The sequence below is a fragment of the Ziziphus jujuba genome, chromosome 4 (genome assembly GCF_031755915.1).
Source record: "Ziziphus jujuba cultivar Dongzao chromosome 4, ASM3175591v1".
Classification (NCBI taxonomy): Eukaryota; Viridiplantae; Streptophyta; class Magnoliopsida; order Rosales; family Rhamnaceae; genus Ziziphus; species Ziziphus jujuba.
In genome coordinates this window covers 30,023,808-30,036,990 of record NC_083382.1, presented here as the reverse complement: position 1 = coordinate 30,036,990, position 13,183 = coordinate 30,023,808, and the positions used below count along the sequence as shown (strand labels likewise).

Below are 13,183 nucleotides of genomic sequence, written 5' to 3'. Positions count from 1 at the left end.
TATTTTGTTTACACAAAATTTAAAATTATAATTAAATTTGAATTAAATATTATAATTAAATTTAAATTTTACATTGTGTTAATATATATATCTTTCTTAACGTAAAAAAAGAAAAAAATAGTTAGCATATTCAAATATAGACATTGAAGAAAAATGAATAGAAGATCGGAATCAGTGAAATATACGGATAAAGAGTTTCACTTCACTGAGGCAGATTAATTAATATAGGGAGATTTTTTTGGGTCAAAGGAAATTTGGAGTTTACATATGCAGATATGCTTTTATTTTTTACGTTTTGCTACAAACATATACAGATTAACAGATATACTCAACATAAAGGCACGGTGGCCTAGGTTTCAGACACAAATATTTTTCTACTCGAAGATAATAAATATTGTTATTTATGTCTAAAATGTTTTAATATATTAGAAAGTAAATCCATGAGGTTTTGAGAAAATCTGGCAGATTTTCTAATTTAACAAAGGATTTTTTTTTTTTTTTGGGGCGTTGGGTTGGGGGTTTGGGTAAATTTCTCGAAGAAAACCTTATGGTATTCGCTCTATGATGCATTTCAAAGACGTATTGATTGGGTATTAAAATTGGAGCTTCTCTCCTAGAACACAACCATTAAACCAAGCACCTTCCAAATCTTTCTGACACCAGACAAAAGCAAAAGAAAAATTAAAATAAAAAGAATGAAAAACAGTTTCTCAGCTGGAGGCTGGAGAAGAAGAAAAAGCATCAATGGGACCTCAACGGTACCGCCAGCAGCGAGTGACACACACTTCTCTTCTCCAGCTTTTATACAAATTCCCACTATTTACCCTTTAACTGAAACAAGATTTCCAACACGTGTCCATATCTCATTTGTTATCTTCTGCTATCCTGGACAACAACGCGGCGGGGGCATTAGTTTCCATCTTTTTCTTCTCCTAAGTAGCCCCGATGATATACGATATTTACTTCCTTCTCCATAGAAACCATAAAATCCATTAGGGGTATTTTAGACCAAGTAACCCTGGAAAAAGGGACCCGAAGCATACGAATCCCAATCCATTTTTTAATAAATCGTTTGGAGTCCGCCTTTATAAATATTCCTCCTTATTTTCCCTCCGCGTTCTTCTCTGTTTCGTCAGAAAGCAAACGTGAAAGGAAACGCTCTGCTCCAAGGCTTGGAGGCTAGTTTTTTTTTTCCATGAAATTTCTTTTGTTTTTCCTGAAAACCGAGAGCGTGTTATTCTCTTTGGCCACGAAAAGATTTTGATAGTCGATGAAGCACGGTTTGACTTGGAATGCAAATGCGTTTTATATTCTGTGAAGTTTCGAGGTTGATTTCGAGCTGAAACTAGGGTTTCGTATGGATCTGGTGCGGAATGTATTCTGAATCATTATTGCGTTTGAATTTTTACTGGAAGTGCTTTTATTTCTAGTTTAATTTTTCTTTTCTCGGAAAGTGAATCAATTTTTGAGTTGAAAACGAAATTTCGCGCTGAGGTTATTACTTTCTCCAGCTTTCCTTGAAAAATCCGACTTTCTTTTCCGTGACGATTGTTCGTCTTCTTTTGGAAAGTTTCGCATTGTTTTACTCAACAATTTGTGTTTTAAGAGTAAATTACTGGAGCATAAAATGCGAAGAAGTATATCGAAGCTTTTTGCTGTGTTTTTTCAATAGTTTTTCGGAGCAAAAGCTAAGTTGAAAATTTTTATATATTACTGAATTTGTTTCCAGGTTTTAGTTTTCATTTTCTCTGGAAATCTACTAAAAATCATAAAGAATCGCAGGAAACTAAAAGTTTCGGGGTCACGGAGCTTTTCAACTCGCTTCCAAAATGTAAAATTTCCGGATTTGATTTTGGAAAGGTCACTTCTAATGACGATGACGATCTTCGAAGCTCGATGGACGAGAATTTCAATGTGGCTGATGGCCGAACGAGCGTAACCGTGTCCATCTGTCAAGACGATAGGACTCAGCTTGTAGCATCGTTGAACCGATTCTTTCAGGCCTCTTCGGAACCCTTGGACCGTAGCATTTTGTCGAGGCTTGTCCACCTCTGCTGTGTGTTCGACTCGGTGGACTGTGCTTCAGCATTACTGTCCGGAGAGCTAAAGACGGTGCCACTGGTGAACGAGATGAGCGAGATGGGGCAGTCGGCGTTGCACACGGCTGCGGAGTCCCACTCCAGCCGGTGCGTCGAACTTTTGCTCAAGAAACGCGCCCGTACGGACCTCAGGACTAAGGACGGTAGCGCACAGCTCGCTTTGGAGCTGTCTCTTTCTAGCACAAGGTAAAAGGTCCAAAAAACACGTCGTTTTCGTTTTGATACATATAAGGTAAAAGCTTAATCCCTTCCCAATGAAGACTACAGCAAAACTTGCTTCATTTAGAAAATTTGGCCTTTTTCGCTTTCTGTCCTATTTTTAATTTTTTTTAATTATTATTATTTTGCATACTTTTATTATTTGAAAGTCGTTTGCTTTTTTAATCTTAGTTTCCAACTTTGAAAAATGTCATTTAATTTGGCCTTCTGATTTCAGGATGGATGTGATTTGGAATCCAGATACGTACTCCGTTCAGGACTTGGTCACCATTCTAGGCCAAAAGGTCTTTTTTTTATTTATTTATGTTTTTGGCTGATAAAAAAAAAAAATATAGAAAAAAAAAAGAAATAGAAAAGGAGAGATTTCAGAACCCATTATACAGGGCTGTTTGGTAGCTTAGAAGGTGAAGAATTCGAAATAAGCTGAAAAATCACCATTGATAAAATGCGTGAATAGTCGTGTAACGAGTGGCCGAGTGGGGGGTTGCATGTCATGGTCGATATAAAATGGTGCTTAAAAAAAAATTTATTTTGGTTTTTTATTATTATTATTGATATCGTTTCTTTGGTTTTCTTTCCCAAAAAATTTTCAGCGATGCACCTAAATAGGCAAAGTTAAAAAGAGCGTATTAACGTATGTAAATCTACGTTTTGAGCTTGTTTTCGTTGCTTCCGCTCAGGATTTGACCACGGTGAGACTTCTTGCCGAGAAAACGAAGGAAATAGCGGAGGTGGCGTTTGCAAAGGCCGTAGAAGGACGAATAGTTGCTTTAGGGGCACTACTCATGGTAGCCGCAGAAAAGATTAACGAGTCGGTGTTGGAATTTCGGGACACTGATTCGGGTTCCAAGGAGAAGATGACCATATACGAATGCGTGTTGCGGGAAGCTATGTCCTTGGATTCTGCAACGGCGCCGTCGGAAATGGCCAAACACTCTTGTTCCACCGACAGCGAGAACGCCAAGAAAAGGAAGCTTTTGCTTCGCGAGATCGAGTTGCTTCAGCTCGCTGGGGTTGTGGCTCACAGCAGTTGTACGGACAAGAAGGTGACGTCACTGCTAATCCGTGCAGTCCAGGTTAGTATCGTCTTTTCCCTTTTTTTTTTTTTTTTTTTTTTCGGTTTGTATTTTCCTTTCCCCTTTTTCTTTTAAAGGGAAAAATGTGTAATAAGAATTCATATAATATTGTCATTCGTGTATAAAGTACTAACCATATTGAAATACATATATATTACCAAAAAAATATATATATAAATATATATATTTATATATATATATATGTTGAAACAGATATAGTTTAATTCTGTGACAAAACAAAGGTCCACATAACAGGGATCATTATATTATCTATATATATTATAATATATTAATATATATATATATATATATATATTTTTTTTTTCCTCGAACCTTGATTTCTCTCGTTTCCGACATGTACTTCAATATAACTTAGATTTCGCCTCGTAGTTGTATTACACTTGAGGCATAACCAATGGAGATTAATTGCAAGATCGCAAAAATCAACTAATTGAATTTAGCGAGTGCCCCGTAAATCTCCACGGTAATCTGTATTTGTGTTACATATTGACATTATATTCTCATGGCTATAACTTTGTAATGAAAGTAATTATAGATGGGGGATCGAACTGTAAGCAATTAAAACACGTTAGAAACAAAATCTGGGCTAAATGAAGATTTTACAAAAAATTGTGTAAGTGTCGACAGGCAAAAAATCATATCTTCCTACTAATATTGGAATTGTCATGTTTTATGGCCTAAATTGATTGTAATTTGTTCAGGCAGGAGATGAAGCTGTCACTGAGCTCCTTCTGAAGACAGACATAGACATAAATGATGTTGATGTAGATGGGAACTCTGCTCTTCATTGGTCCCTTAAAGCGCCAAGGGGGTCATGTCTGCAGAATATAAAGTCCCTCTCTCTCTCTCTCTCACATACGCACACACTCAAAACACAAGCTAGTGAATACTACACAAAATTATAAATATAAGCATGCAAATATTTGAAGTTAGTAGCCGTTCTAAATTTTCAATAACCTTCTTGTTCACAGATTTTTATGGCTTCTTCTTAAGCATGGTGCTCGAGTGAACCAAAGGAACAAATTAGGGTTAACTGCACTACATGTTGCTGCTAGTAATGGTAATTCACAGGCACTTCAGGTATGAAGATGGTTTTTCTTCATCTTTGACTCCAATATTCTTACTGAATCCGTTGTTGTCTTGGCAACCAAAAGTAAAATATAAGAATTTTAGGTTTAAGGTCAAATTTATTATTTCCGACTTTGGGGCTGACAGGTCCTTCTATTGGAAGATCCAGACGGTATCAATTATAAGACAGAAATGAAAGAAACCCCACTATTTTATGCAGTGAAGAATGAACACATTAACTGTGTTGAGCTTCTTTTGCGCTGGGGAGCAAGTAGTGAAGTTTTCAATTTACGGTAAGATTAGTTGAACTCTTCTCATCCAGCTCTGCAGTGATGTTTTTCCTTTTATGATTTGTCTACCGGAACTTACCCATCAAAATTTAACTTTGATGTATAATGTATATACATGAACATCGCATGTGTATTTAAACTTTATTTCTTGCAGTAGACAAAGACCTATCGACTTGGCTGAGTCTCAAGATATGCGTTTCATGCTGAACCCAGCAAATATTAGTCTCAGTAAGTTGTCTTTTCAACTATTTATCTAAAATATCCTAATGCATATGTATTAATTATTCATGTTACTGCATGCATTTGATTTCATATTTCTATATGGATATGCAGTGAGTCGTGACTACCCCATTCAACAAATGTATGCACCTTCTTTACAAGGTGACGATGAGGTTTTCTTGGATACCTGTAAAGCACTTCTAAACATGACCGATGAAAACATCCCTCCAGATAGGTGAGCACTCTGCTTAAAGTTTCAAAACTCATGTGTACTTTCATGTGAATGTATGTGCGTGCTCCTCTAATATGGTCATGTAATTGTCTATTTCCTTTGAATGATAGAATTTGTTCAAGCGCCAAAGGGGAGATTTGTAAATACTTCACTTCTGCTCGTGGATGTGGCAGAGGAGATAAGTGCTTCTTCTTACATGGTGAGGAAGAACATCAGCAGGTGAAGCAGGGAACTCAACAAAACCATTCTCGTGCCATAAAGGAATTCAAACGGAAAATCTTTGTGGGAGGGCTCCCTCTTTCGGTGAACTCAGGTTAGCAATTTATTAGAGCCTGTTTTCACATTTTAAGTTGTATTAACCATTTTTTAAAAAAGCATTGACATGAGAAATGTCTAGCAAGTGAACTTGATTTTACTATTGTTACGTTAAACTAAATTATTCAGTAACTGTTTTAATCCAGATTTGTTGGGTAAGTTGTTTGAAGAACAATTTGGATCGGTGGAAGATGCTATAGTAATTGTAGCTCAAATAGGAAGTCAGACACAATCTCGTGGCTTTGGTTTTGTGACCTTCAAAGAGGAGAAATCTGCTTTGGCTGCTGTTCAAGCGCACTATGTCTCTATAATGGACAGGCAAGTTGAGATTAAAAGCATAATCACAAAATGTCTACCCCTGGCTGAGGCCCAAAAACTGTCACCTAAACTACATGAGCAGGAGAAGAATTACCATTGTCATTCTCCACCTCAAATACACAATGACAAGATTGTGGAAGAGGCTAAACCTGAAGAAAGCTCTTGGGTTGATAAATTACTCAATGGGCAACCTAAGACATGTTCCAATGAATCTCAAAGACATGAAAAGCCTGGTGTTGCAGAACAAAGCATGCCTACATGGCTTAGGCTTTTCAAGAAGTGGCTTCCCTGCTTCTTGAAAGAGTTGTCAAAGCGTCCCAAGGAAGGAGACTATGCTCTCTCATCCCTGAAAAGAGATTTTAGAGATAAATTTGACATGGAACTGGATCATGCCTCTCTTGGCTACTCTAAGCTTAGTGACTTCATGAAGTGTTTCTCTGACCTTTGCAGCATGAAGGTTGTCCCGATAGGCAGCCATGGCCCTGCCACTCACATGGTCCTCTTGCCAAACCCTTGTAGGCCTCATCAAGTGCTTCATAAACTCACAATGCCCTGCAGTCCTCATGCAACATCAATTGGTGACGGTGAAGATGGAAATTCTAATGATTCCAAGAGTCTTCAGGACCTTACATCAGGATCTTCTGGAAGTGTTAGTCCTGCTTACAGCCGCAGTGAGGAAGAAAACCCATTCGAGGGTTACTCTGAAGTGAATTCAACTCAGACAATTAGGCTTACTTATATGCAGAATAGGTGCCTCAAGTTCTTGAAGCAGGATCCGTGCTTCCATGTTCGACCCTGGCTGGGGAAAACCTGCGATGTAGGTTCTGGAGATAGTAATGATGGAATAGGAGAGTGTGTAGAGGGGGTTCACAGGAACAGCATTAGGCATCAACGACAGCATTTGGTTTTGGAGGCCCTTGCCAGAAAAAGGAAGAATTTATCTGTGTACTTTCTTCGTGAATTTGATTTCTACAAGGTGAGCTGCAGAAAACTGAATCATTTCTTTTGATGTTAATGCATCGATAGTATGTGCATTATATAATTACTTTGGTTTCACTTGTATCTCTTATTATTGTTCTTATTTATTTTTTTTTTTTTGTCAGCAGAATTATAAGGAAAGCGTTACTGGGGGGAAGTGTTTTGGATGTAATGAGCGTAAGATGTTATGGGCCAACTTCCCATGCCAACATTTGCTGTGGTGCAGTGATTGTAGAGAGAAGGCCATACTGGTAGGAGGTGCTTTTGCACACAAATGTGTGGTGTGTGATGTGGAAGTACAGAAAATCGCTTTGATTTCAACCTCAATCTGAGCACGTTCCACATTTTGATCCTAATCAGATACAAAGGTACTGTTTTCCTAACTCTTATTGCTGTGTCAGACAGAAGAACTTACTTTTGCAATTGAAAATGATTATTGATCGTCAATTATTATTTTCATGTTTCTCTTCCTAATATTTTTTATTATAATTATTTTATTTATTTATTTTTGTTGTCCAGCCAAGAAAAAGAAGTCTCCATTAATAGCACTAATATATCAGTTGCAGTCAAGGGCTTATTGCGCAGAGAAGAGGAACTGCAGTGAACTAGAACTACAGCCACTATCCTATAGATGGTACGTGGTGAGTATAAACTGTAAATAGCCCCAGCACAAGTGGGAAAAAGAAAAAGAAGAAAACCAGACGGGCAGGTCAGCAAAATCTCCATGTGATCACAATTACTGGTATAAGTTGCTCTCTGGGATTTAATTCTAGATATTAGTGACTTCAAATTGTAAGTAGCATCTATATAGCAAGAACATCAAAGTTGCAAGTATCACAATTGGCAACCTATATACTCGTTTACTGAAACCGGTATTTCTTTTGTCATTTCTTCATCAATTGAAACTGAAAATTGAATGGAATTATGAAGTCCTCCAAAACAAATCGGTAAGCATTTTTTATGGTACTGATCAGAAGACTACTGAATCAGTCAAAAACTTAACAGAATAAGAACCAATTAGCAAACAGGATAAAAGTAGAAATCACTAAATGTAGCGTGCATTGAGATATCCTAAATTGTCATTCATTTTTCTTCGAATAACAAGTTCATAAATCTAGTTTCATTTGAGAAGGCAATGCTGATGAAACGAAAAATTGCCTTGACAAAGAAGGCATAGGTTATGGCATAGTTAAGATCATAAGCCATATACTAACACCGAGTAGCAGATAATATAATTAATAATTTTATTTGATAAGGGATTGTCAGAATGACAACCGACCAAAATGGTATAATGCTTATAAAGAACGAGTAGAAAAAGATCAGAAAGAGAGAGACCCGTTTTTATTTATTCCATGAAATTTAATAAGCATTCTCACGAAAAGCTAAGCATCTCAAACCGTCAAAAGCACCTCCGAGTTATCTCTATTCTTCCTCATAATTATAACCGATAAAACTGTTTAACAACAATGATACAAAACAAATGTTTTACCGATGCTCTATTTGTAAGGAACAAAACTTATAGAACCCTAGCAAACTTGCATTTGAACCAAAACAATACTCTTGTAAACCTGCATCTGCAGCAAGCCAACCTACTCATAGACTCCTAACATTCGTCTTTAGGACTCTAAATGCTCTAACCGATACATGTTCTGATTCTGTATATAGGGAGAGGGAAAGAAAAAAAAAATTTAAATAAATAAATTATACCCTAGTCTATCCTCGACTTGAAAGTAACATTACACCAATAACAGCGAACTGGTAAGAGAATATAGTTGACAAAAAAAATCAGAAGCCCGTGAGGGTAGTGGACTTCCTCCTTTCTGTGTTCCTGTAGATGGTACAAACATTGGTTCATGAAATATTAAGCAAATGCAACACGAAGAAAGTTGCTACTGACTAGAGGTCTGAACCACGCAGCTCAGCTTTGCAAGACTGTAAAGCTCTATAAGAAAGCTGTTGAGATTCTGAATGCCCCATAACAGGGCCATGTGTATTCAATCACAGTTCATTCATCATCAAAGCCTTGATCAGCGCCTGCGGATCAAAGATGAATTTCCAAAAATACTACGTAAAGTACTCCACTCTACAGTGCAATTAATTTCTAACAATACATATATATATATAGGTCAAATTTCCAACCATATTATTATAGCAAAATTGTAGAAGGATCACAAATGAATGGTCAAGTGGTACTAGAAAATCGGAGTTACAAGAGAAGTATAATCTAATTGAGGCTAAAAAGCTAATTGCCAAAATTGCCACAGATGCAATGGAACTTATTGCAGAATGATAAAGAACTATAGAAGCAGTGGATAATAAGGCGAACAATTAATTTTGAGAAAAAAGCAATATCTAAAACTTAAGGTGGATGCAAAAATTCCAGAATTGATTGCAGCTTGAATGGGAACTACAAGAAGCAAGTGAAGTAAAAGTTGCATAGGAGGACTTTACCTCGGTTTAATGCAGTAAACACTTAGGAAGAAGAAATGAAAGAAAGCTTGGAGTTGTGAGGGGACAATTTGGCAAGCTATAAGATAAAATTTTGAGGACACTATTTCAGGTACATTGGCCTTTAGATTTTCATGAATATTTTTCAGCTTTCTCCTACAGTTTTATTTAACTAATGTTTTACATTATACAAGAGAAAGGAAAAAAGTGACATAACAAGGAGGAAGATAAGAACAGCTGATCTGATGCCAAAATGTCAAACTGCATTACACAGAAATCAAATCACCTGTAAGATCACTAAGCAGTTATTTTTTCCGAATGCTATCACCATGCAGTTATTTTCTCCGAATGCTCTTGTTTTAAGGATTTGTCATTCCTCCTCCTGAAAAGCAGAAAAGGCCATTAACACCCTCCTTAATCATTATTCTCCATACTGCTTCTACTAGAACAATGCACAAAAATAAAAACATTTAACTAGAATGGATAAACAACTGATATCTCAATTTTTCTTGTTTCTAATAACAGTGAAACTTTTAAGGAATAATAAAATGTTAGAAATTTTAAGGTGTGTTTAAAATCAATAAGGGTGTAAAATGCTTAGTCATATGACAAATTAACAATGAAACAGAGAAATTTTAATAAAATAGGAGAACAAATAAACCTACAACAGGCAACATGAAAACAAACCTCTACCATTTTCATTCAAAACCATAAAAATTCTGCCCAAAAAGCGGCAACAGAAGATAATTTATAAAAAGAAACATACTTATTATATAGTTTGATCAGAGACCTTGGCCTGTCATAAGCATCTTCCTTCTCCTTCTCCTGAGGTTTTGGTTTCCCGGTCCACCTTGACTCTGGTTTCCAATTAGCATTAGTGAGAGACTGACCTAATAACTCAGCAATGTCAGTTGCCATCACCTCGGCTTTCTTCTTATATGGAAATGTATCCGCTTTCATGTGCTGTGACAACCACAAATACATAGACAGCACCTGATGTTTAGTCTCAAGATCCAAGAGCTCTTTATCATTGCGAGCAAAACCCTTTGGCATGCCCATAGCAATATTGACGGGAACCTTCTGACCGTAAGCTGAAGCAAAACGTAGCAGATGGTACATAGCCTTTGGGTCCCTGATATTAACAGGGGCAAAACAGAAATTAAAACGATCTTCCAGAGATAATTCGGGGACCTTTTCCAACATGTTGGCAATCTTCTTTATGTGATCATGTCGACACAAGAAGTATGACCCATCCAGACGGCAATTTTCTCCAAATTTTTCAAGTAGCTGGCAGAATGTAACATTAGGGAGTTGCCCTGCAAACAGCTCAACCTGCTCAAAAAAGGGAAAGAGACCTACTTTCTTGATATCATCAAAAGGTTGCTTCAGACACTCAATCAAGTAGTCCAAATCATCTAAATGTAGTGTGGTTGTGAGTCCATCTGGATAGCAGCTTCCTCTCCGACCAGCTCTTCCAGCAATCTGCTTTACCTGTGAAGCTGGAATTGGAACAGTCCTATCACCATTGTATTTTGAAAGGCCATAAAATACAACCCTTCTAATATTAAGATTCAGACCCATTCCCACTGCATCACTAGCAACAAGCACATCATATTCATTATCCTTATCATTGAACAAAGTTGCTTGCTGCCTGCGAGTTTCAGGAGGCAAGGCGCCGTAAATAACACAACAACGATGTTTGGTTTGCTTTTCAATGGCCAATTTAATCTCAAATATCTCTCTCCTCGAAAACGCAACCACACAGTCCCCTGACCGTACATTCTTTAGATCTCCCAAAAGTGTTTTGGCTTCAACAACTAATGGCTTAAACCTCTCATAGTGCTGCTCGTGCAACTCATCCCCAGTATCTGCACATATCTTTCGAACAATATTCAGCACGCTAGGATCTCCACACAAATGTATCTCATCAGCCTTCAGCCCAAGCAGTGCTCGTGTCCATGCAAAACCTCTATATGGGTCTGCTACCATCTGGATTTCATCAATAATGGCAACATCGTATAATTCGTCAGTTGACACCATTTCCACTGTACAAGCAACATGGTTCGAGAATGGAACATATTTCTTTTCTTGACCCGTAAGAAGGCTACAATAAACCCCATTTGCATTAACCTTGTCAAAAACTTCCATAGCCAACAGCCTGAGAGGACTGCAATAAATACCTTTCTTTGCTTCCATAAATCGTTGCAAAGCGTTGTAAGTCTTACCACTATTGGTCGGACCACAGTGATAAATTATCTTCCTTTTCATGGCCCTCGCAAATGGGAACCATGTGTGAGGCTTAGTGAGATCCGCGGATTCAATCATGCTCCGAAACTGCTTAATCTCATTAGGAAATTCTTCCAAACAAAATTCTACAAATATAGGGAACAGAAACTTAACTGCAGCATCAGATGGACCAAGAGACACCACGTAACCCGCAATATCAGCTGAAAGTCTCTTGAAGCAAAAGCACTGGAAATTATGCACAGCGGTAGGAAAAAATGCCTTGCCAATGTAAATTGCAAGAGCTTGATCAGATGCCCAACCTGACCTTTTCAAGTAACGGAATATTTCTTGAAGAGTATCCCAATCAGACCGTCTCAGCTTCACACCCTTTTCAGCATTGCGAAGCTCTTGATACAATTCAACGGGATTGCGATGCATAACATGCTTATACCCCACACTCTTCCCTGAATGAGCACCGCCATTAACATCCTCAGATTCTATCATATTAACCCCTTTATCAGAATTTTCAGAATCACAGGCAGGGTTGTCATTTACATGCTCAAATTCAATAGCTTTCCCAACATCCGCGTCATATTCACAATCTGAATCAACCAACGCCGAGCTACTCACACTATCGTCGTTCCCGTCTTCGACAATCGACGAAAATGGTTTCGCAACAAGGGTTTCAAAGCCAGAACATTTTGGGGTCTGCGAAGGAAATTTAGAACGAGCTAGGTTTATCAAACTTGTAGAAAACGGACGGTTTGGGACACCAAAAGCGGGCCTGAACGGTGGATTTTGGGATTCCGAGCGGTCATATTTCCCAAAAGAGCTGAGGTATTGATTCAATAGCAATGCCCTAACCTTGGACATGTCTTTTTTAGAAGCGTAGATTCGAAGCAAAGACGTAGCAGGGCCTCTCGCCATTGCTTAAAACTCGCTGAAACAAAAGATTTACCCCAGAAAACAAGAAAACAAATTGGGGCTGTGCATAAAAGGTTTTAAAATTGGAAAAGGATTAAAGCAAAAATGAGAGTTCCAAATTGAGCGGTTTGTGCAGAGCACACCAGCGAGAAAGTAACGGATTCTCACATGGTAGACAAAAGAGCGGGAGAGAGCGCGCAAATGGAGGGACAGTGGTGGTGAGAATTAGCCTTACCATAAACCCTAAAACATGGGTTTAGAGGATTGGTGATCACTGACTTCTAGGCTGATTGGAACGTTTCAGAAAGGGCTTTCCGAGAAAATTAAGATTCGGGTTGACACGCCCGGGTTGGATTGCTAACTTGGGTTTCCAATCTTGGTCAGGCCCATACCGGGTTGTCAGCCAACATTAGGCCAAAACTTGGGCCATTATCAAACATGGTCCGGTTAAGTTTGTTTTTCCTGGCAATTGCAAGAATGCACCTTTAGCCTTTGTTGGATCATGACCATTGGTTGAATTGGTGTCACTCCAAGATTGCTTTTATTAGATGATTTATATGATTTTGGTTATAACAAACACTATTTTTTCATACTTGTCCGAGACCATGTCTATGCTTTAGATGGGGAATTTAAAATTTGGATGATTTCTGATAGAATTGGCATCGCAATTTAACAAGTGTGAGACTTTCTATTTGTTAGCGATTCATGCATGGACATTGAAAATGCTTGACCGCTAACTCCATTGAATAA

General features: G+C 37.9%; 2 protein-coding genes across 10 annotated transcripts; one reads left to right on the top strand and one right to left on the bottom strand.

The window, feature by feature from the left end:
- Nucleotides 1–199: 199 nt before the first annotated feature.
- LOC107415561 (uncharacterized) lies at nucleotides 200–7,779 on the top strand. Of its 4 annotated transcripts, none has more exons than XM_016023902.4 (13): nucleotides 200–1,366; nucleotides 1,783–2,285; nucleotides 2,536–2,602; nucleotides 2,999–3,394; nucleotides 4,117–4,247; nucleotides 4,387–4,495; nucleotides 4,631–4,776; nucleotides 4,928–5,001; nucleotides 5,107–5,227; nucleotides 5,335–5,537; nucleotides 5,686–6,833; nucleotides 6,961–7,203; nucleotides 7,355–7,779. In XM_016023902.4, exons 1-12 carry the CDS (start codon nucleotides 1,358–1,360, stop codon nucleotides 7,165–7,167), a joined length of 3,114 nt encoding a protein of 1,037 aa, XP_015879388.4. In that variant the 5' UTR covers nucleotides 200–1,357; the 3' UTR covers nucleotides 7,168–7,203; nucleotides 7,355–7,779. The 4 variants fall into 4 exon arrangements, with proteins under 4 accessions (XP_015879388.4, XP_015879390.4, XP_060672113.1 ...); XM_016023904.4 differs by having other exon boundaries at nucleotides 204–1,366; nucleotides 6,964–7,203; XM_060816130.1 differs by lacking the exon at nucleotides 200–1,366 and having other exon boundaries at nucleotides 2,211–2,331.
- Nucleotides 7,780–8,229: 450 nt separating this feature from the next.
- On the bottom strand, nucleotides 8,230–12,727 carry LOC107415601 (DExH-box ATP-dependent RNA helicase DExH18, mitochondrial). 6 transcript variants are annotated; one of them, XM_016023959.4, is made up of 3 exons: nucleotides 10,074–12,727; nucleotides 9,570–9,665; nucleotides 8,230–8,869 (listed from the first exon to the last, which is right to left on the bottom strand). In XM_016023959.4, exons 1-2 carry the CDS (start codon nucleotides 12,434–12,436, stop codon nucleotides 9,608–9,610), a joined length of 2,421 nt encoding a protein of 806 aa, XP_015879445.3. In that variant the 5' UTR covers nucleotides 12,437–12,727; the 3' UTR covers nucleotides 8,230–8,869; nucleotides 9,570–9,607. The 6 variants fall into 6 exon arrangements, with proteins under 6 accessions (XP_015879445.3, XP_048327721.2, XP_015879443.3 ...); XM_048471764.2 differs by having other exon boundaries at nucleotides 8,230–8,663; XM_016023957.4 differs by having other exon boundaries at nucleotides 10,050–12,726.
- Between the last annotated feature and the right edge of the window lie 456 nt (nucleotides 12,728–13,183).